This window comes from Fukomys damarensis, unplaced genomic scaffold, assembly GCF_012274545.1.
Source record: "Fukomys damarensis isolate Sample0158 unplaced genomic scaffold, DMR_v1.0_HiC HiC_scaffold_14, whole genome shotgun sequence".
Lineage (NCBI taxonomy): Eukaryota > Metazoa > Chordata > Mammalia > Rodentia > Bathyergidae > Fukomys > Fukomys damarensis.
Genome location: NW_022900926.1, coordinates 37,126,603 through 37,150,690, shown reverse-complemented (window position 1 = coordinate 37,150,690; position 24,088 = coordinate 37,126,603). Strand labels below are relative to the sequence as shown.

The 24,088-nt window shown below is 42.8% G+C and overlaps 1 protein-coding gene across 2 annotated transcripts in view; it reads right to left on the bottom strand.

Annotated features, from left to right (window-relative positions):
* The window catches only part of Rps6ka2 (ribosomal protein S6 kinase A2), a 347,571-nt gene that overhangs the window by 265,664 nt on the left and 57,819 nt on the right, over positions 1–24,088 (bottom strand). Inside the window, exons 1-2 of one of the 2 annotated variants that reach the window (XM_033763326.1) lie at positions 13,593–13,656; positions 13,444–13,494 (exon numbers count right to left, since the gene is read on the bottom strand). In XM_033763326.1, coding sequence (XP_033619217.1) covers positions 13,444–13,494; positions 13,593–13,634 — 93 coding nt within the window. In that variant the 5' untranslated portion in view covers positions 13,635–13,656. Of the gene's footprint in view, positions 1–13,443; positions 13,495–13,592; positions 13,657–24,088 lie in introns of those variants that run through there. The other variant, XM_033763325.1, reaches the window with a different exon arrangement.

Below are 24,088 nucleotides of genomic sequence, written 5' to 3'. Positions count from 1 at the left end.
AATGTACCAAAACTCAATAAAAAAAAAATAAAAAATAATTTCTCTAACATGTCCAACAAATAGACAGTAGGAGCTATTCATCAGGACCTGGATAGGATGGTAATCAGATGTATACTTACTGCAGTTTACTATAAGCACGTTTGGGTTATTTAATTTAAAATGGTCAAATTTGGGAGGGGGCACAAGGAGTGAGGAGTCAGTGCTCAAGGGTACAGAGGTTCGGCCTGGGGTGATGGAGATGGTGGTAATGGCCACACGGCCATGGGGATGTGCTTAATGACACCGAATTGTACACATAGAAATGGCTAAAATGGTTCATTTTATGTTATATATATTTTACAATAATAAATGCTTTTAAAAAAACAAAAAGATTATTAAACGGTAAACTTCTAGATATTGATTGATTCTCCTTGCCTAAAACTTTATCATTAGGTGACTGTATAATATTACCTCTGTCATCTTTTCCTTTTTTTTCTTTTTGCTTCTAAAATTGAAGAAAAAATGACTGATACCCTTGCCTTCAACTGTGAAAATACACTTGAGAATAACACTAAATCTGCCTGGGCTCTGACACACCCTCAAAAGCAAGAGAAATTAAAAGCCAGAGAGAACTTTAACCAGAGATGCTGGCTGCTCTTTGCACCCACCTGTGACACATAACCTAGGCCACCTTTCCGTTACTGATATGTGAAGTTTCTCTCTACCCTGGCAAACCGCTTCTTATCTTTTTCCTTTCCTCACTGACCAAGAGCTTGCATTACAGTAGCGATGCCCAGCAGTGACTAAAGGTCATCCCATGCCCCAGCCGAACACTCCCCTTACCTTTCTGAGAAACAGTTTCTGCAGTGTCCTGTGGGGCAGCCTGATCATCCCTCACTGTCGGAGCCGGTTGGGTTCCATCTGCCCACCCTGCAGCCGCCTCTCCTTTTATCATCTCGCTCAGCACTGAGTCCCAGCGCGTCACCAGGCAGCGGCTCCAGGCACATTTTCCTTCCCTCCCCCTCGCCTCTTCCGCAGCCACAGACACCACTCAGAGGAGACCTCCACCTAGCAGGCAGTAGCCAGCAGGCAACTCGGAGCTCCAAAGAACTGGGGAAGCAAGGGAGCCAGAGAGAAATCCTCCTCAAGGCTGGCAGAGCCTCTAAGTGCAGACTTATTTACTGCTCTGCATCTGAACAGACTTTAACACAACATCTGGTAGAGTCCGTCAGAACTATAACCTCACGTGGAACTAGTTAAATGTTAAAAAAAAAAAAACTGTCAAAAACACTCCAAGTTGCAGGCCATGTGCCCATCCCACCAAGCACCTGTCCAACTGTCACAGGCCAGGATGACAGTCTCCTTTGTGGCACGTGAAATGACACCTCCTTCTCTTCTTTCTGTGTTGTTTAAACTCATAAGAGGAAGCGTTTGTAAGAGGAAGGTAAAGTAAAATGGTGCTGATTTTTTTTTTTTTAGATAGATCAACTAATGTGGGGACTACGCAGGGAGGACAGTATCCATTCACAGGACCCCTTCCCTTCGGGGCTCCAACACACAGGCACGTGTCCTGTGGCAGATCACAGCATCAAGAAGATGCCACTGTCAGCTGGCACTAAGTAGTAACAGGAAAATTGGTAATATCAGTGCTCTTTCTAGTCTCACATACATGTTACCTATGACTGAGCCTAGGCAGTCTCTGTCCATCTCAGCCTTGACTTCTCCTCTGTCCCATTACAGGAAACTTAGAACCAATTCTGGTTCTATTCCTTTCCCTGAAATGAATGCACTTTTCACCCCTCTGAAAAGTTCTGTCTGAACCCTGTTCCTGGCGGGACATCCACACATTTGGTGGCACCTCTTCAGACCTGCCCACAGCTTGGAAGCAAACCTCCTACTGAAGACATAGCCTTAACCAGTCTATGTCCCCTCACAATGGCCAGTGTGGTAGGATGGAGACGTCATCGAGAGATGTTGAAATTTTCCAGAATATTTCTGAGTGTTGAAGGGGACAATGTAAAACATCTCTTGTAAGACCTGGACTCTTATGTTATGAGCATTTTGCTTTAATTATTATACTATATAGTAAGATACTATATAGTATCCAGGCTCGACTGAGACTTAAAATGATTTTTTTTACAGAATTTTTAGTGTGTGGGAGTGCGGGTAGTGTTGGAGCTCTGAAATTGTTCTATGGACATGAGAATACAAATGAAAAGTTTTTTTGCACTCTCTGTGGCCCATTCAACCCGTTAGGAAAGACCTTAGTTCATGCGTGGATATGGTCACAACTTGGCCCTCATCAGTGTCACCAGGGAATGGTTATTTAATGGAGAGAGAACAGTGGGCTTATTTTGGTGCACAAACATTTTCTCATGTTATTTTATAATCAGAATAAAATTAAGGGCCTCTTAAGAAATTGTTGTAACATTAGCTTCTAAGGGCATATATCAAAGAAGGAATCCTGAGTTCCACAAGAAATCTCTCAGCAACATCAAAGCTAAACTCACCAAAACTGTGCTAAACGTCCAAGGTTAGGATAGCTGCTGGGTTAGAGACCCCCCTCCCTGGTCTGGATGTAGACTATGAAGACTTTGAGCTCTATCCTGCTATTCCTGGAAACAGGAAGCTTTCATATGTTAGATGAACACAAACCATAGGAACACAAAAACAGCTCTACCAAGTGATCATCTTTCCTATATCACAGTTTGCTGCAATCCCAGGAAACAGACTGCTCCCTCCTTTCCCACCTGCAGGCTCAAGGCTGAGTTGCTAAGAGAAAAGAGGAGAAATGGGTGGAAGAAATGGGGAGGCAGATCTGAATAATCCCGACCTAATGTCATTAGTTTTTAATAATTGTATTTTGAGTTATCCTAAATGCAATTTGATTTAAACATGAATTAAAAGGTAATTATCCAGGACATAGTGCCTTTGAACATGCATTAGTAAAACAGATTGGGTCTTTGATCTCTGGTAAAGAGTGGCCATGTCAGATCAGGGGCTTTGCAACAGAAACCTTTATTCTTAATGGAATGTAATTGCAGGTGGCTGTGTGTCTGTGGACCGGATGTTGTCATGGTGACTATGGCAAGCACGCGTCTTTTATTTTATGCCATAGGAGATCGTCATAACAACCTTGGCCTATTCATCTCCAACTATGTTTAAAAAACTATTTTGAAAAGCAACTCTCACTGTTTGTTGGATACTGCTGTAAAGGAAATGCTGTTGTTGTCCCCTGGGTATCTGTCCCCAGCAACAGAAGCAAACTGATCACACGGGACTAAGGAATAAACAGCCAACAACATACCAGGAAGCATCTGCCCTGTGCTGCCATCAGCCACTGTGACCTCAGCCTGGAAGCATCATCACATGTCTTCCTCAGCTACACCTAGAACTGTAACTCTGTGCCACATTCCCCACAGACAATAACAGCCTCTGTCAAGGACAACACCTGGGCTGCTCAGCCTGAGGGAAGTAGGTCAATAAGACCACATGGCCTCCCCACCAGGAACAAAGATGGAAGTGAACCATCACCTCCATCCGGGCAATGAAGAGATGCATCCCTCGTGTCGTGCTGGAATCAAGGAAGCCTGGCACAGTAGAGCTGCTGTATGGGAGCAGTGAAGCTGTGAAAAAAAGCCGAGCATGGTAGCCTCTCAGGGAACCCTGCTGACCCTCGTGGTCAGGCCTGGCTGTGCTGAGGTTCTGCTGTTGGTGTTTATCAGTACCACAGAACCAGTCTAGCTGGGCTGTTAGAGCTTGTGTTTAGATATTCCCCCAAAGTCTCACGCACTCATCGTTGAGGTTTTTCAGAGGTGGCTGGATCTAGAGTGAGTAATGCTGGGATTAAAGGTATATAAATACTAAATTAGTACAGTGATTTGTTTGGGAGTAGAAAATGGCAAAACACACCTTGGATTTGAGTGTTGCTCACCCTAAGGGTGGATATCCTGGACAGAATATAAGAGACACAAGGGAGGTTGCTGTGGTCACTTGCTGCTTGCTTCCTCACTACTTTGCTTCTTTGCTTCCTTCCTGCCTTCTGCCCACCATAAACGGTTCCTCTTCTGTGACACCATCCTGCCTTGCAGCAACAACAACTATGAACTGAAGTCTCTACAATCTGTGAGCTACATAAACCTTTCCTCCTTTATCTTTGGGTGTCAGGTATTTTGTCTCAGCAGTGAGAAAAGTAACTAAGAAATGCGACATAAACTTTGGAGATAGATGATCTGGCTGTACGAAGGGCAGGGCAGCTGAGGCAGCAAGATAACAATAGAGTTCTTTCACCCTCTCTTCTTTATAAGCTGCTCATCTCAGGCATTCATTACTGTAGTGGGAAGCTGGCTGATAGAGGCATTGATGGTTCACGTGACTCTCCTCAACCCTTGAATACCAAACCCACATTATAACCCAGAGGATCTGTGGTTTGCTGTTACCACTACTTTAACAAGGGCCTCATATTACAAATGTGTAGGACCCACTCACTCAGAAGTTCCAGAGGCAAATCAGGACCATGGGAGGAATCACGTTTCTGATCCACAGGCTTGCTGAGTCCTGTTAGATGGCATTCCTTAGTAGATAGAGGGTAAGCACGGGTAAAAGCAGCTTTAATATCCTCTTGAGTCATCAAATGGTTAAAAGAAAAAAAAGTAAAAATGTTTTTTATTGCCACAAGATAAATTGCTAGGTAGATGCTCTTGGGTTTCAGCAAGTGTCTTTATCACAACATCAGGTTCAGAGCAAAGTACAAACTCTGACTTCACAAGCAGCCCTGAGACCTAAAAGGGTCTGTGCCTCTTCTCTTCTCTTCTCTTCTCTTCTGACAATGGATCTGATAATGGTAGTGACACAAGTATGTGACTACAAGGGACAAATGACTTAAGGTTGTGGTAAAGTGCTTAGAAATGTCATAAATGGTATATAAGGTTTTGTTGAACTAAAAGAAAGCAGAAACAGGAATAAGGGAAGACATATTTGCACTGGGGAAATAAAGAGTTAAAAAAAAAGTCAGAATACCCAGATTATCCATTGTCTTCCCTGGCTCACAAGGTCACCAATAAAAGCATTTACAAATTATGATGCATTCTGCAGATGAACCAGCAGCACCTGTGCTAGTGTGGGGGTAAAAATCAAGCCCAGTGACCCATCATAATCCCAGCCACAAGAGGGGCACATGCCCTACCACCTTGACAAGGAAGGAAGGACTGAGCCAACCTGCACAGATGTTTTTTCAGATTCATGACTGTATGATTTGGTTTTGCCTACACATCTGCCATCAAATCCTGAATCACAGTCAGCCCTCAGTATCCACAGAAGACTCCTTCTAGGACTCTCACAGCTCAGGGCACACTATACTCTCTTTCCCAGTGCAGCTCAGTGGACTGAAAGCTCAGGGCTGGCCTGTGGTGAGACAGTGAGGTGGGCAAAGGCTGGAATGGGTAATGCAATACTCCCAGACTAAATGGGGACAAGTCAGCCAGGACTGTGAGGTGCTGCAAGCTGGAGCAGAGGCAGGACTAAAAGCCACAGTGGATACTGAGCTTCCCTAAACACGGGAGCCAAAATTGTCTCTGTCCTTTAAATGAATGCCCACCCTGGTGGCCCAACTTGGCTGGACCAAGCAGCCAGGGAAAGAGGACTGTGAGGTCCATGCTCTTGGGTGGGCCTTCCTTAGCCCCACTAGCCACCCTCAGATGCCAAGCCTGAAACAAAGGGAATAAAGGGTGATCCGCAAGAGGTGAATGTTTAAGTTTCTTTAAATGTGTTATGATAAAAGACACTTTCTCATTAATTCCCCTTAAAATACTCTTCTTCAATTCAAACACACTTAGCCCATCATTCTTGCTACTTTTGGAAGCAGTACTAGAAATTCTCGTTCACGATTGTCTTCAGTTCACCTGTTGTGGCTGCCTTGATGTCCCAAATCAATTAAAAACATTTACTTTTCATGTTCCTTTTAACTTTGGGGAAGAGTCAGAAGTTGCACAGTGCCAGGTCAGTGAAGAATGTGAATAAAGACGTACTATAGTGATTTTATGAGCCTGACTTTCTGTTGCATGGCCACAGCAGCAGCATTCATCATATTTTTGTAGTCACACCTTGTAAAGACAGTCACAAAAGAGGACTTCCAGAATTATTCCAGAAAGTGGCAAGAACAAAGCAGGACATGGTGACACACATCTGTCATCCCAGTACTTGGGATCCCAGCACTGCCTCCCGAGCAGGAAGATCACTGCAAGTCTGAGGCCAGCTTGGGCTACATAATGAGTTCAAGGCCAGCCTGAAATAGTAAGACTCTTGTCTCAAAAAAGAAAGACAGACAGAAAGAAAGAAAGAAAGAAAGAAAGAAAGAAAGAAAGAAAGAAAGAAAGAAAGAAAGAAAGAAAGAAAGAAAGAAAGAAAGAAAGAAAGAAAGAGAGAGGCCAGCCACTGAGGAGGCCTCTGCTAAGACGCCTGAGGCTCTGTTCAAGCTCTCCAAGACCTCTTGCCATGACTCTCCCAACCTGTTCCCACTTGACATCCCCAGGTGATACGTGGAGCTGATGTGACCTCAATCAGGCACAGCGCACCTTGGCACATGGAGGCTCAGGTAAGGTGTGGAGTAATGACACAACTCACTTAACTTTCAGTAGGTCATAAAAGATGAAAACGATAATTCCTTCTGGCTCTTTCTATCTGAGACCACAGTGTAGAAAGTGCTGGCCTAATTTGGAGTAGAGGGAGCCAGATGTCTGCCTGGCATTTGAAAAAGAAAATGCGGGAGTGTCCTACATTTTTTAAAGGCTCACAGCTGGCACTATATTCCATTACTGCACAGTTTGGCTCTCCATAGTCTTTTGATAAGGGAAGGGAAGCAGGGTGCTTGGCTCTCACGGCAATATGGCCCCCAGTGCCTGTTAGGGATAAACAAGATGCTCCCCACTGCTTCTGCTTTGCTGCAGGTCAAAGTCAAAATGGCTGTGCTTATAATAGAAAAACTCACAGGTGGATTGCTGATTCCAAATAGAACTGACACAGTCAGGTACCACATTGATGGGACAGGAGCCTGAGAGGCAAAACAAACCCTTGGGTACAATAAACTACTACCCTTTGTAGCATGGCAGGTTATTGTCTTACCCTGGTGTTCTTTTCAAGAGATCAACACGAGACCCTGATAAAACCACACAAGCAAAATGTCTGCATAAAATGAAAAATTGTTCCCAAAGAAAATGTAACTAGGCTCTGTAGCATTACTTGCTCTTAGTCAACTTAAAAATTACTAATTTTAGATATCCTGCAGCTGGCCAATACACTGTTAGCTTCCCAAAAGCTTTGTTTAAGATGACATCTCTGATGTGTGGGTTATGATAACATTTGCCTAAAGGTCACTTTCACGTTGAAAGCACTGGCCCTTCACTTTAGCGTACAGAAATCGGATGGTTGACTGAGAAGGCGCAAAGTCTTAGTGACTCTATCTTCCTATTGTGTCTATCTCTATTGTTTTACCTCTTGGGTCAGATTCTACACAACTCTGCATGTAGACAAAATGATCACTTAAAAATATTTAGTTCAAGACTATAATGCAGGGATAACTTGGCCTATTGTCTAATGGAGCTGATATGTGCTTTCTTTTCCTCTCTCCCCTCTTATTTGTCTCACCCTTATGTTTCTTCAAAAGCAACAAAAGCCAAAGCACACCAAGTCCGCCAGCCCTGTCATAGGACACAGATCCACAAGGCCAGGATGTTTTGCCCAGGATGTTGGTTCTAGACACACAAAAATTCAATAACCTATAGGACAAGACAGTGATCACCCAATAGTCCAAGCCCATCACAAGAAGAAGCACCTTTTGGAACTGTACCCCACATCAGTGAGGGTTACAGACCAGTCCATCCCAGCAAATCAATAAAAACCTGCTGTTCTCTGCTCTGTGAGCAGTTCGGTCTCTTTCTCGACCAACTGCTGTCCTCCTCCTGCTGTAGTCCCAATTCAGCTGATGCCCCCACTGTCCAATAAAGCTTTGACTGTGCAGGTGTGTGTGTGGCTTACAATGCTTGGGCAGGTTTCATTTCCACCATTTTGAGGTCAAAAGATCTTGTCCTGTATCATATCCCTCCCTTTGTGGTACTTGTAGTACAGAATCATTTTCGCAGCTCCTAGGCTACAGAAAGAAGTAAGCTATGATGACTTGTTATGTGAATGGATTAAGTACTGAGTAAGGAACACTTTCCTTGGTGAAAGTGCCTAGTTGAATAGGATAAATTTGTGTTATGTCATTGCACAATGATTGTGAATATTTTTAGAATGAGTTGTGCTGTTATTCTCAATAGTTTAAAAACATCATTATTCTACCAGTAGTACAGTTCTTCAGAAATTATAAAAGAAATGTTGAAGAAGAAAATATAAACTATCCATTATCCTAGAACTGGGTGAAAAGCTTGAGAATTTTTGTTTTTCTTTTTCTTTCAGGCTTTTCCCACACGTGCCATCTACTATGTGCTAGGAGCTAGGAGGCAGGAGATAGCCGACTGTGATAAAATGTTGGATGATAAATGTTGAATCAACCATTTTTCTGGAAATTCATACTTTGCTTTTCCCCAGCTTTCCCAAAAGGTAACTGAAAATTATGAATTTGATCAAAGGTCTTTCCCAACTCAAAATACACCTCTCCTCTACATATATCACTAGTTTCTGCTGAGGAGCAACACGTAGGTTTTGCAAGGCCAGCTAAGGTTCAGGTACAGGGAGGCTGTGTTCCTCACTTTTGTGATTGTTCAGGAATGGAGCACAGAAAACCTCAGGTTTCCATGTTCTTCTTGTGGGATGCCAGCCTTGTTCCAGAAGTTTCCCTCACTACCTTCCCTGCCCAATGGATGCTCAGTCCCACCTGGTACCCCTGGAAGCCCTAAGGGGCTTCTCCCTACACCCTTTGCTCACATATCCAGGGATGTGTCTCCCTCTGTCCTTCCAGCTGCACACAGAAATCTCCCCTAAGTCACCGGGTGAGGAGTGGATGATGAGCACTTTGCTGGGGGATGTCCAGGCCAGGAGATTCTACATGAAGAGTCAGCTTCAAATTTTTCTTTCTACGCTTAAACCGTTTTTTTCGTGTCACCTTTTCTTGCCACACTAGCAATGCCATCAGAAAACAAAACACATCTGTAAGCCTGTACTTCATTTGCTTCGGGCCTCACAGTGGAAGCAAAGTGTAATTCGATGAGAAAGAAAAAGACAAACATCTCTGTTTAGTCAGTTTTCTTCTCTGTGACAAAATACTTGGCATAAACAACACAGAGGATGAGAGATTTATTTTAACTCAAGTTTAGATTTCAGTCCATGTCAACTGGCTTCATTGCTTTTAGGCCTGTGGCGAGGCATAAATATCATGGTGAAGGGTGTGGCAGAGGAAAGCAGCTCACCTTGGTGCCTCCAGGAAGCAGGGAGAATGGGAAAAGGTCAGAGAAGAAAAGACCAGATACCAGATATAGTCCCCAGGGTCATACCCCTATGACCCACTCTCTTCCACTAGGCCCCACCCCCTAAGTGCCTATCACTTTCCAGTAATGCTATCAAATTATCTCATCGATGGGTTAATACATTTGATGAAGTTGAGCCTTTATGGTCCAACTGCCCACAGACACACCCAGTGCTCTTTACTAACTTCCTAAACATTTCTCAATCCAATTGAGTTGACAATCAAGATTAACCATCACAGTCTTCTTTATAGCTACAACTCAGATCAGTTTTGTCCAGGATGAGAAAGATCAAAGCATAGACAGAAGAAAGCAAGACAAAAAAAAAAAAAAAAAAAAAAAACGATGAAGGAAGAATTCCAAACTAAAAGCTAATTTTGTGACTCAGATAGGATGGCTGTTGTTCACTTGCATCCTGGAGACTATGCCTATTTCATCCAAAAGGCCTCAGAGAACCTGGGAAGGGTGAACATTTAGCCAGTATTTGTAGAACCTCATATTCTGTTCCAGGATCTCTGCACATTGCAGCTAAGCTGCTCTTCAAAGGATTAAGTTTGAGTCATTTGCTTATTTAATTTGCATATAAAAGTATCTGAGAAAAGAACAGATTGTTTCACAAGTTATTAAGAATGAAAAACAATACAAATAAACAAACATGCACAGGCTCTGATGCCAGATAGGCAGCTGAGTATGTGTGTCATGGGCACTTCACATATTTTCTCTGTTCCAGGGCAAACCTTAGAGCCGCTTTCATTCTTTATCCAAGGACCACCCTTGTCACTCCATCTGTGAAATCGTAACCTTGGTCTACACTTCTGCATTATATGAATCAAAATGGCCACATTCTTGTGTGCTATATAGCACCAAGTTGGGGGTGATGCCACTCTTTCCTTGTCAGGGTCCACAGAATCCACAGATCACTGAAAATCAACAGTTCAGCGAGCAGCACAATTGTATGAAATGGGACACACATGTTCATTCTGAAGAAAAAGAGGAGGGAGGACAGCCACACGGCTCTTTGGCAGACAGAGTTGAGTGCTCCACATTCCTTTCTGATTTGGTTGAGTCTGGGAACATGGACAAAGACATCTTCCTCCCCTGTGAATTCTAACATACTTCGTCTCTTTTCTAAGACATCTTTTTACAAAACCAAGAGTGACATTATGATAGAAAAATGTAATTAGTTCTTAAACTGGAAGTAACCTGCAGGTTCCATTAGGAAAAATACATAAAAGACACTAATGGGTGTGATTGCTGCATCAGCCACCTCCATGACAGCGCTGAAGAAATAGTGGTGCCTGCTGAATCCCAGCAGCTACATTTACGCTGGGATTTTCAATAGGAGGTGCATAGTTGTCTGACTTGTAGTACTGTCCATTTAGCGTAGCTTTTTTATAGAGTTTTAGTTAAAATATTTATGGAAAGAGGGGAAGGAAGAAAGAAAAGAGAACAGCTTTTAAATCACTGTCACCTTACGAACTCTCAGATGTTCATAATCCTCCTGAATGATGCTACGTGAATTCTGATCTGTGGGGTTTTGTTTTTTATTGTTTTGAATCTAGGGTCTTGTTCATGCTACACAAGCACTACCACCTAGTTTCCACTACCTCTGACTGTGGCCCTTACCTCAAACATAAGAGATCCCTGTTTGCCAAGTTGAAAGTAAATCTTGAAAGCATGCTTATGTTTGGTTATGTGTTATGGTTTATATCTAGATGATGTCCTCCCAAAGCCTCATGCGTTCATAGGTGGGGCTTTGGTAAGGTGGCTGGATCATGGGTGTGTGATACTCATCAGTGGATTAGTCCACTGAAGAGTCTATAGCTAAATGTGATATTGGAGATAAGGTTTGGTTGGAGGAAGTGAGTCACTGGGCACTGGGGGCATGGCCTGGAGGGCTCTATCTCCCTTCCTCTTCCTTTTATCTCTGCTTCCTGCTGCCATTCTGTGAACGGTTTCTTCTCTGACACTGGCCTGCCTTGGAGCCAGCTGACTGTGGACTGAAATCTCTGTAGACTGTGAGCCAAACAAACTTTTCTTTCTTAAGAGTTGTGTCTTTCTTGAGTATTGTGTCTCAGCAATGAGAAAGTGACTAAGACAGACAGACTGGCTCACCATGATTAAATGGAGTAGAGGGGATTTGCTGCAATATCAGCCCTCTATTGCTTGGTGCTAGGATGTGATCTGGAAGCAGTATCCTGATGGGAACAGTGGGGTTCTTGTACAGTTTCCATTCCAAACATGGCCTGTAGATAAAGCCTTGAAGGACATCACTGCTGTCTGCAGCAGTAACTTACTGGTAACATCCTACTAGTGCCACCATCATTCCTGAATCCCATTAACAACTCCCACCAGACCTGTCTTTGTTCCCTTGGACTAGATCCATTTCTATGACAAAAAAAAGAGGCACTCAATAGAAATGTCCTATACACTAGACATATCTAGGTTAAATATGGATTGTGATCCTACATATATATAATAAGGAAACTTTTGATTTATTAAGAAACACAAATCCTTGCACATCTGTACAAAGCCAAGTGAAGTTTTTCTAAGAATCATCAACTAGAATGTAACTCTCTTTCCTAAGCAGGTTATAAACTAGACTGAAAAAAGGTTAGGAAAAAAGCACAATCAGATACACTTCTCCCTCCTTGTTTCTGAGTTCATTTACATTAGAATACAATTTAAAATACTTTTCCAGCATTTGTCTAGTCACTGAGATAACAATTAGAACCACCTTGAGGATTTGTACAGCCATAGATAGGCTATTATTAACCACACAATTCTACTGGTACAATTTTTGTGTCTTGCAAGGAAACTCAATTCTGCAAGATAATGGCATCAAGGATCTCTTATTCAACCACTTAGTATCCAACTCTTAGTAAAAACATGCTCAGACATACACAGGAGGACCACAACTCTCACAAAGTAAGACAGCAGGGCTCAGGGGAAAGCCCTGTTGTTTTGCTATCTGACATTCAGCAACCAAATGTTTCGGGTACTTTCCCCCAGGGTTTTGGTACTTGGCATTCCCTGGGTCTCAGGTACCTTCCGCCCATAGCAGGTGCCAGAAGAGGTCTGCTACTGCAGATTACAGCTACCCTGCACATGACCTGCTTCTGTGGGAGAAGGCATCCTTCTCTCAGAAAACCTTTCTTATTTATTTATTACTTTTTAATTTCAATAAAGCTGACAAATATGCCAGTAGGAATCAGGAATATTTTTGTGGAATATGAACCACCGGGTAGTTTAACCCATTAACGTAGATTGACATAGGCCCAGCCAGAATCTACCTGCCTGGCTGCTGTGGATTCTCAGCCTTGGTCTCTGCCTCAGGTGCCATTAATACCATTAGTATGATGGGGAGGATGCATTGAGACAAACATAAAATTGTCTTAGAAGCCATCCTACTCATAATGTTTTTACTGAAGCCAGGCATCTGTTCAAAACATTGTAGAAATTCATCTTCATCTAAAGTATCCATGCGAAGCTGAATTCCTAAACAGGTACTGTGAGCACCTGGTCTGTCCAGGCAGAAGGGTCTATAAGCCAGTGCTACCAACTGCACATCCAGAAGGTGGATGCTGTTCCTGCCTGGCTATCAACTCCTTTGCTATTTGTGACCCCAGCGTATCTTGAAGTCACATAATAGGCATCCTAAAGGTAAGGAAATCATACCTGTATCACCCCCAATGATCCACAGATTCTGATGAAATCCCCCGGGTGTATATAGCACGATGCAGTTTCCAGCTCAGCATGCAGGTAGCCTCCTGCTGTACAGAGATATTGCTGCACAACTGAGCACACTCATGTCCCCTGCAGGGTCAAAGAATTTACACTTTCCCGTGTAGAGCTCTACTCTTCTGCAAGCACACTACACCTCCATTTGCAGGACCTGGGCATTGTAAAATCACCAAAGAAATCGAGAAAGACTGCACATTTAACATTTTGTAAGACTATAAATTACATTTGCATGGAGGGAAAAAAACCCCTACATGATGTTTCTTACCTCTGCAGAGGCAGACGCTTGTGTTTCAGCTGAAGTCGCATCAGCTTTGCCCTGGGAAAAAAAGAAAATGGAGAAAGAAGCTCTGTAAGTCTCGGGTTGCATTTCTAGCACACAACTTCAGCATTAAGGACACTGCAAAGGATACTAACCAAGCCTCGGGACTTTTTGTGCCTGAACATTAATCTCCACATGACTTTGTGTGACTCCAGAAGCCTCTTTAGCCTGAAGAAAGCTCTTTAGAGAAGACCTAAAGAGAGGAACTTGCAACTTTTGTGCAACTTTTAAAATTCCACCAGAGGAAGTGATGATATTTCCAACATCAACCTCAAAACTCAACTGAAAAAAGTCACTTGCTTAAGCTCCCAAGGTACAGCGTATATCCAACAAGCCTGTCAACACTGGCCAAGCTGGGCAGATCTTTAAGCTTACTTCACCTCTCATGGCATCAAAGATGCTAGCTCCAGCAACTTAAATCTGCAAGCATATAACTAGACAAAATTGTAAAAATGCTGAGTCACTGACTTCCAAAGCCAGGGATACACCCATCTAGGACTCCTTTCCCCTTCCAAAATCTGTTTTTTGCTAGAATGGTTTGGATGTTACTTGAAGATGTACTTGGCATCGTGGCTGTAGAACAAGGGAGGACAGAAATCATAGCTGTCCTGATCTCTGTGCATACAAAAATTCAGGGGCTGTTTCCACCTTTATTTGATACAGGGCTTTTTCTTGCCAAGTTTGTCCTGTGCCCTCTGTCCCTTGGCTCAGACCCACTAACAAGTAAGAAATAAAGAAAATGCAAAAATTCAAATTCAGCTCTTTTGCCTCCTACTAATAACTGTGGTTCAAACATTAGGAGAGGCTTAGAATTATCATCTAAGCAAGACAGGAAGTCTGACAGGATTTGATGGATCTCTGCTGCCTCCAGCTGTTCCAGGTCACCAGCATCATAAACTTAGGAGTACGTCCTCCACTCCAAATATGTTATTGGAGAAGGTGGCTGGGAGTCACTGGGGGAGGCAGTAGAGGGCACAAAAGGACATCATGCCTTGATGCTCAATAATAGTCTCAGCTGGGGCTATCACAGACCAGCAGGAAATCCTGCCTCCAGAACCAATCTTCTTTGGTCCCTTCCTCTTCCCTGTTCACACTTCCTAAACACCTTTTCCATTTTCTACACCCCCAGCTGGACAGTATGTCAAAATGCCTTTAGCATAATTTTAATATCGTCATGGTCATTTAGATGACATAGAACTCTTTGTATAAACAATTGGGCTCCAGGACTGCTCTGCGAAGAGAAAACTTGTCAATTCAGCAGAGAGCTGTGTGTAAAAGTGAAATGGTCAAATACTTTGGTGTTTTGTTACTTGAAAAAATATACCAAAAATTTCTAGATGAATGATAGATAAATATTTTAGGAAAAGGTATGGATTGCGTCTGTTCTTGAAATTTAGACCATGAGCCAGGGACCTGTGACAAATGTGGATGGCAAGAGGTGAAGCCTTCCTGAAGCTGGAATTTCCAGCCTGGATGACCAAGCAGCACTTCATCCTCAGAGGCCTTTTGACTTCGACCTTTAAGTGAATCTGATAGGACATTTTGCCCCCACAGAAGGGAGTCAGGTCTCTATCCGTGTCTCTCTCTGCTGGTGACAGAGGATCCTGAGCACCTATACACATTCCCCTAAACCACATTTATAGAGTGGTAGGCAAATAGCTAATAGAAGCCATACATGCTATTTTCTAAAGAAAATTGTGCATAGGATTCTAGAAAAACGTGCTACTGTGCAGTGGTGGCTTGGCTGGAGTATCTGCAGATGTGCCCAGTGCTGTCATTGCTCGTCCCTGGAAAGCTTAGCTCTCCCTGCTTCATGCCTACCTCCAGTTCCATGCTGCTGATCTCTCAGTTTGCCTCAGCTGCTTCCCTCCAGGTTTATGTCCAGCATCAGACCTTGGCTAGTCACATACCCACCCAGCCTCAGCTTCTTATGTACAACGGAGGTGAGACAGGGCCTGCCGTGCTCAGGCTGCTGGGGACAGGAGGTGCCACAAGGTTCCTATTGACAGCACTGTCAGCAGACATAGGCCGTGATGCCTGGAGGAATAAAGGGGGTTCCCCCAAATTACAGCAGAACAGGGGACCCGCTGGCCTTGAGCCCTTCTTTGAGAACACTGGCAATGTGGTTCTTGCCTGTGCTCTCCTAGGAATCTTCCCTGAAGGGCTGAGGAGATGAATCTGGGGACCTGGCATTTATCCTGGACTCCTCTCAATTCCCAGTTTGGGAGGGAGGAGAAGCTGAGGTGGTTCTAGGGAATCTCACACAGGTCAGACCTCCTGGGTCTACTCAACAGCACCGGAATTCTGTTTCCTACAAACAATTAAGCCATGCAATCAACCTTAAAAGTCTATCATTTTGAAGTCACCTGGAAATTACCAAGGTGGTTAACATAAATGTTGGGGCTGAGCATGATAGTGCACACCTGTAACCCCAGGCTAAGGCAGAGGGATCCAAGATCAAGCCCAGCCTGGGAAACTTGGTTACTTAGTGGGACACCATCTCAAAATAATTAAAAAGAGAGCTAGGAGGCTGGAGATACTGCTCAGTACGAAGGCCCTGGGTTCAATCCCCAGTACTGCAAAAGAAACGAAGGGTTAGGAGCAATATTTCAGTGTTGATCGTTAAATGTATCTGGTGGCACTGAGACATACTTCAGGCACTTCCTCCAAAAAACGTACATCCTCCCCTTGTTCCTCTATGCTCAGAATTTAGAAGATTCCCAGCCCCTGGAAAGTCAGTCTCTCCCCGCACCCACACACTTTCATTCTGCACCACTAGATGTCAGCAGAGCACACAGCAAGAGAAAATTTGCAGCCAGCAGCCAATGAACTACTGGAAACTCCGGTCTAAAAACAAAAGACTGGTCTTTGCTTTTAAGGCCTTATCCATGTACTACTGAAGGGAGAAAAATTCTAATCTTAGCAAGGATGAGTCTGATTTCCATGACCCTCACTTTCCCTCCTCTCCCTCAACCTGGGCACCTAAACTCACCATGAACCTGCCAGCAGTATTTGGATTCTATTGGCTCTAAGTGGCGAGATTCTGATGCTGTAGGATCAACCAAGAAATGATCTCAGTTCAGACATTTGCTAGTGTGGGGATTTCGAACTGTGAATCTTTCCTAGATGAAGCATCAAGAATGTGTCCAAGGATGGTGTCTCTGAGCTCCTGGGGCTTCACGGCTGAATTTTGAAGGTAGGAAGTGGCAGAGATGGAGGGGACAAGGGAGGGGAGAAAGATGATTCTTAGAGGGGATAGTGACCATTCTTAGGGGCCAATGGGGCCACTGGTTAGTCAGGACAGCGACACAGAAACAGAGGAGGCTGGAACTGGAAATGCTGACAGAGACTGTGCCTTTGCCAGACCATGCAGAAGGAGGGTGTGACTGTCACAGTCGTAGCAAACCAAACATCAGTGCTGTTTCCCCCACCACCATCTCTGGTCCATGATGAAATAGTAGCAAGAGAACAGCTTAGAGGAACTCAACCCCCAGCAAGACAGCAGTCAAGAATAATTTACTATATCTGTTTAGAAGTGATACATAGAGCAAGGTAAACAGAGAATGAAATGAATAACTGCATTTTTAAAATGAAGGGTAAATGCACAGCATACAGAAACGACAAGGGGAAGGAAAAGAAGGAATCAAGTCCCTGAAGTTGCCCTATGCAATCTTCCAGTTTAGGTTTTCTGCTTTTTCATTAATTTTTTATTGCAGTGAATTTCCCATCACAGAACAATAACCATTTAAGAACAATTGTCTAGGAATGTAACTCAGCGATACAGGAACTTCCTAGCATCATGAGTCCCTGGGTTTAATTCCTAGCACTACAAAATAAATAAACATGCAGGTAAACAACTAAACAGTCCTTAGTAACATTATGAAGCTCTCTTATCTTCTAATTCCAAAACACCTGCAGTCATTCTGCACTGAGTAGTCAGTCACTGCCTTTTTCTCCTTTCCCAGCCTCTGGACCAGCCGTCTGACCTCTTTCTCTGTAGATTTTCATATCAATGGACTCAGACATTCTAGGTCTGTTATGACTGGCTTCTCTCACCCTAGCATGTTTACAAGGTTCACCCACATTGTACCCTGTATTAGTACAGTACTTCATTCCTTTTCAGGGCTGAGTCATATTCCATGTGCATACAGAGCACAATTTGTTTATCATTCACCCACTGATGGATACCTGGGCTGTTTCCACCTTTGGGCTGCTGTGAATAATGCTATGAATGTGTGTGTACATATTAGTTTCAGTGCCTTCTTTAAATAATCTTGGGTATATTCTTAGGAGTAGAATTTCTGGAGCACATAGGACTTTTCAGGTGCTCACCTGCCATTTGTACATTTTCTTTGGAGTGATGCTTATTCACGTCCCTCACCATTTTTTATTGGTATTTGTCAGTGGCTCAGGCATAGACTGTAGCTCCTTAGGGCATGGGGAAGGAGGATGTGACCACGAGGTGAGGCGTTGACACAGAGACTGCAGCAGACAGAAAGAAAGGGCATGAGACTGAGGCCCAGCCTTGCTCAGCTAAGAGAGGCAAAGGATGAGGATGTGACCTGCTTGGACTCATGCTAGAAGCAACATCTGTCAGACTTCCCCAAAAATCAAAGTGCCAGGCCTGAGCCTTCCATGAGTTCGAATGTGAATTTGTAATGGCAGCACGGTCCAAGGTGAGGTTTGCCACGGCAGTTGGTCTCGTGCCAGGAGCAGGTGTGAGCTCCCTGGCAGAAGTAAGCACAGCACTCCTCTGGGGATGTCATCCAGAGCAGGCAAGCAGAGCACGCAGAAAGAGCAAGGGCCCCAGGCGCACTCACAACCAGAAGCCTCAAAAACCCAATGGGGCATTGCTCTGTAAAGCAAGGTGTGAGCCAAGAATTTCAGAGAGCAGAAAAGCAAAACGAAAGAATGTGTAAATGCCTGCCTTGCAAGCGAAGGACCTGAGTTCAATCCCCGGTACCAAAAAAAGAAAGTGTAAATGAAATATTTTTTCATTATAAAATCATAAAACACACAGTAAAAGAAATAAATGTAAAGAAGCTACAAAGAATAAAATAAAACTGGTGTCATAGGTAACATAGTCTCTATAAAATCCAAAAGATTATACCAAGAATTTGCCAATCCTAAGAAGGCGTAAAAAGGTTACCAGCTGTCAAGAGTAAAATATTCAAAAATTAGTGGTGCTTTTATGCTCCAGCAACAGATAATTTTAGAAGACAGCAGTCACTATTGAGAAAGAGAGAAGAAACCTGAAAGATGTAAAAGAACAAATCTAACAAAAATGTGTAGTTTTTACAATAATATGGTAAATTTAAGACAAAAGATCAAAACAGATAATGATAAGTACCATATTCAAGAGTGGAATTCGTAAGATGGTAAAAATGTTAATTTTCCCCAAATCAAGCTCTAAATTTCATTTAATAAAAATCATATGCAAAAAGGATTCACTTTCCTCACTTCCACTCAGTGTTGAAGGTTGAAGCACAGCGCCTATCACCCTAAAGGGAGAAGCAGGAAGCACCTGAAGCAGGAAACACCTGCCAGGTGGAAGGGGAAAAAAGGGATGTGTAATATACATCTGTAACATTGCAGGAACTGAACTTGTACAGTGAAAGCTGGATGTGGTGGTACACCCCTGTACTGTCAGCATTCAGTAGGCTGAGGCAGGAGGATCGCTGCAAGTTCCAAACCAGCACTGGCTACATAGTGAGTTCAAGACCTGTTCAAAGTATATAGCAAGATCCTGTCTCCAACAACAACAAAAAAAGAAAGAAAGAAAGAAAGAAAGAAAGAAAGAAAGAAAGAAAGAAAGAAAGAAAGAAAGAAAGAAAGAAAGAAAGAAAGAAAGAAAGAAAATTTGTGCAAAAAAAGTAGAACAGACCCTGGAAGACCTACCCGTCCCCCGGAGGTCAGCAAGAGGAGAGGTGACCTCCAGAAATAGTGCTGACCTTTCAGCTAGTCAGTCACATCAGACACAGAACTAAATTCAAGATCTGTTAAAGACCCGGATGTGAACAGGCCAAATTCTTGAAAAAGCCAAATAATTCTTGAACAGACATTCAGGAGACTATTTTTCTCATTTATGCTACCAAAAGGATTTTCAAACCAGTCAAAAAGCCATACGTTGTTTTGAAAAGTTAGATTTTACCACATTTAAAATTTTTAAAACCAACATTTTGCTAATCAACAAATACCGCAAAGTCAAAATAAGCCAGAAACCAGAATAATGTACTTGTGAACCACATAAGGGAGGACTGGAATCAAAGATGTGTTAAAGTGAACTCCTGCGTTCATGAGATGTGTCTCCTGTGGATCTCACAGGCGAATCCTCTGCTCCAGCAAGCTGGGAGAATCCAGGGACGCGGGCAGGCTGACACATCCCTGCACAGAGCGTTGACCCTCTGACGTGGTCGGTCCAGTCACTGTGGAGAGCAACTTGTCAATAGCAAGCTAATTTGAAAATGAACATATCTTGTGGCCACCAACTACACTTTTAAGCATCTAGACCAGAGAGAACAAAACCAGTACATGAGTTGACAGGTCCAAGGTTTGCCCCAGCAGTGGTTAAAACATCAAAAAAGTATAAATAACCTGTTTTTAATAGGAGAATGGAAAAATACATTGACATTTTTCTCTCATTTCTTATACCATAAAATACCATATACTCTCAAGATGAATAAACAAGACTGGGCTTGGTGGCACACAACTGTAATCTCAGCTCTCTGGCAGGCTGAGGCAGAAGGATCACAAGGTTGAGCTTAGCCTGGGCAATCTAGTGACTTAGTGAGACTCTTTATTAAAATAGAAAAAAAAATTTAAAGGGCTGGGGTATAGCTCAATGTGAAGGCCTGGGTTCAAAAAATAACAATTATGAATAAATTAGAACTACATGGTCGATACCAATAAACCTCAAATACCTCATCCAAATACTGGCCACTCAGTTATTTGGCTACTTTGTCACCATATTAAAGAGACTAAAGTTAGCATTTCTATAGAATCTTACTAGCACTCTGAGGCAGGGGGAGGCTGGAATGAGAACTCTTTCTGGAGAAACTTATAAGTGGGAAAGGAGTCGTGACTCCGGAAAGACCAGTCTGTGTATAGCAGTCTTATTAAATGCAGTTCAGAGCAGGTAGGGTCATCAAGAAAATAGCAATCAGGCCAGGGATTTAGCTCAGGGGTGCTGCCACCTGCCTTGCAAGTGCAAGGTCCTGAGTTCGATCATATGTACCCAAAAGGGTGGGGTGGGGAGAAAGAAAATAGAAATCACATTATATTCTTGATCATCTATGAGATGACTATGCAGCTGGGCATGGTGGCTCATGTCTGTAATCCCAGCACTTGGGAGGCTGAGGCAGGAAGATCACTGTGAGTTCAAGACCAGCCTGGGCTACATAGTGAGTTCCAGGTCAGTCTAAACTACATAGTGAGACCCTGTCTCAAAAAAACTAAAAAAAAAAAAAAAAAAATGACTATGCATTTGGTGATTATGCAAGGCAATTTCTTTTATGCATGGCTCCTTTCTGTCACTTGGCTGTGTCCTCACCTCAGCTGATGTTCTCAGGGAATGTGATACTTGCTGAGGCACGCACTGTCAAGCAACTCCCCACAGAGCCCAAGCTTGGCTCCCAGAGGGTCAGAGACACCTGAAGGGCCCAGGAGACAGGTATACAGGCTGCCACAAGTGGAAGAGCCTTCCCGAGGACAGGTGGTACAGCAGCCTAGGTGTGGTGATGCATCTGAGAAATTCAGGAGAAGCTGACCCTGAGCCAGGAAACACGTACAGCCCCAGGGACAGAGGGATGGTGACATTCAGATCTGGGAGCAACTCCTCTTGGTGCCAGGAGGGCTAGGGGATTCTAACTCACCGCTGTGGACATTTTAGGCAGATTGTTCCTTATCACACGATCTGTTCTATTTGCCGCTAGCGTATACTGTACAGAAGCTGAGCTGGGTATGAAGATAGTTCCTGAGATTCGGGCATCCAGTTCTGCCCTGGTTATCAGTATGATTGCACCCACCAGCTATGCAGGCCTGGGTAAATTGGGCTGAGTAGAGACAGGACCAGCCCTGGTGGGTGTCTCAGCAGTGGAGGACATAGCCAGCATGTCCTAGACTAGAACACCCACTGCCCCAACCATCTCCTGGGGTCCACTCAGGAATGGCCAAGGGGCAGCTAGCTGTTGTTGGGCAGGGGATACTTCCTGTGGCAAAGTTTGGGGTGTTCCTAAAGTTTGAGGCACAATCATCTACCAAAGTCAATAAAGAATAATATCTAGGAATATCATAAGTCATTTCAAGGGTACTTGTAAGAGCCTACATACCAGACGGAAAGAAAAGTTTATCTGCAGAAAACTAGGAGCAGGCTGGTGAAGAGGTTCTCTATGAACATGCTAGACTTCGGAGAAAGTCACAGATTTCACAGCCTGTCAAGAATTGTATCTAGATTTCCCCCCAAAGCCTCATGTGCTCATAGGTGGGGCTTTTCCAAACTGGCTGTATTTAGGGCATGTGATACTGGGATTAAGGGTGTGTGGTACTAAATTAGTTCACTGGCTAGAATTAGCACAGTTTTTGGTGTGGACAATGGGAAGGCCTATCCTGGGTGTGGGTGGTACCACCCAAAAGGCTTGTAGCCTGGATGGAATAAAAGGGAAAGGGAGGCTTGCTTTACTGCTGATTTTGCTGCTGCTGTTTGCTGCTTCCTGCCTGCCTTAATGTGGACTATTTCTCCTCTGCATATCCCTGCCTTGGAAGCAGCCAACCATGGGCTGAAACCTCTACAAAGTGTGACCTGAAATAAAACTTTTCTCCTTCAACTTGTGAATGTCATGTATTTTGTCTCAGGGATGCAAAAAGTAACTGAGACATAGCCCAAGAATCTGCTCCCAATAAAGCCATTATTTCAGACTTTGGAAACACACTCATCTTCTCAATTCACCATGTACTTGCCCAGAAAAATCGTGTTTTAAAATGTGCTCATTTGGGCCGGGATTTAGCTCACTGGTTCTGGCACCTGCCTCACAAGCCCAAGGACCTGAGTTTGATCCTTGGTACAAAAAAAAAAAAAAAGTTCATTTAATAAGCCTCAGGTCAAAATAAAGAACTTAAGAATAGAGAGTTTATAAATAATTACAAAAAGCAGACCAGGGTTGCTGTTAATATGGCTATAGTCAATCATGAGACAAAATAATTATTTATATAGAAAAGGCAACAAGATAACATAAATGATAACATAGATATAAAAAATATAACAACAAAAATCCCAAATGGCAGAAAGAAGGGATGGAAGAAGGTAAAAGAATTCTTACCTCCTAGAATACTGGAATTTTATAGTGATATAAACAAAAATGTTAAAATTATTCCTTTAAAAAAGGTACATACCTAAACCAACAAAAAAAAAAAGGTACGTACCTTCACATCGCTGAAAGAAAAACTGCTAAAAACATAATATACATAGCAAAAGACACCAAAATGGAAATAAATTGTACCATGTTAAATTTTCAGCAATTGTATTCTAACTTATAGTAGTTTTGTCCATGCCCCTCATGCTTAATTTGCGTTATTTTTGTCAACCGAATCAGAGTAATCTGCCAATTATCTTTTCTGTCTCACCACTTCTCAACAGGACCACTAGAGGGCAGAAAAGAGAACAAGAAGCCAGAATCTTGGTGGCTGAAGGTGCAGATGCTATTTCTTGGCGTGGGTCTCAGAAGCCTAAGCAGGACTTCACTGTGATGAGGCCCAGAAGGCGTCCCAAGGTCTGTGCTGAAAACTCAGATGGAGAATTAATTGTAAAATAGGCATGTTCTTGTAAAAATATATAAATTCTTCAACATATAACTTCTAGGGTATCCAAAGATAATAACTGATGTATGCAGATGTTTGTCGTAGTGAGTTTTTTCAAATAGTGGAAAATAGTAAATTTACTCAAATATTTTACAAGAGAGGGTTGTACAAATAAATTCTGCTGTAGCTATAGAATCAGAACTCTACAGTTGTTAAAGATCATGTTTTTAAAGAGATTTCAGAATTTTGGAAAAAACTTAAGAGAACATCATTAAAAGCGTGACAGTATTATTTTATATCAATAAATTATACAAATAGTGGTGAGGTAAACATAGAAATATGCAGATACTGATGAGAGATAAAGACACACACGTAGATGTGAATATAGGCATAGAGAGAGTGAGGCCATGAGGTGAAACACACCATTAAAAGTGATGACTACATTTTGTTACATTCAACTGATTCTAAATGTTCATGCTTTTTCTATATTTTTCTAATTTTCTATACTGCAATGTGGTCCTTTTAATTCTATGGAAAAAAGAAATATACATTAGGTGTGTTTATAAAGCAAATCTAAAACTCTTTTCAATTTGTCTGTGTTAAAACTGGGAGGCCAAATACATGTGGGATAAACTTGTTCTGGAGGTTGATGGTGGAAAGAAATCTGTAAATTTCTATTGCAGTTTTTTTAGTGTGCTCTCAAAGCTATTTTATTTTTATAGGAGACAATAAGGAAATGGTTCTTTAAAGTAGCACAAATCATCACTCCTTTTGGCTAAGATCAAGTGTAAAGTAGCAT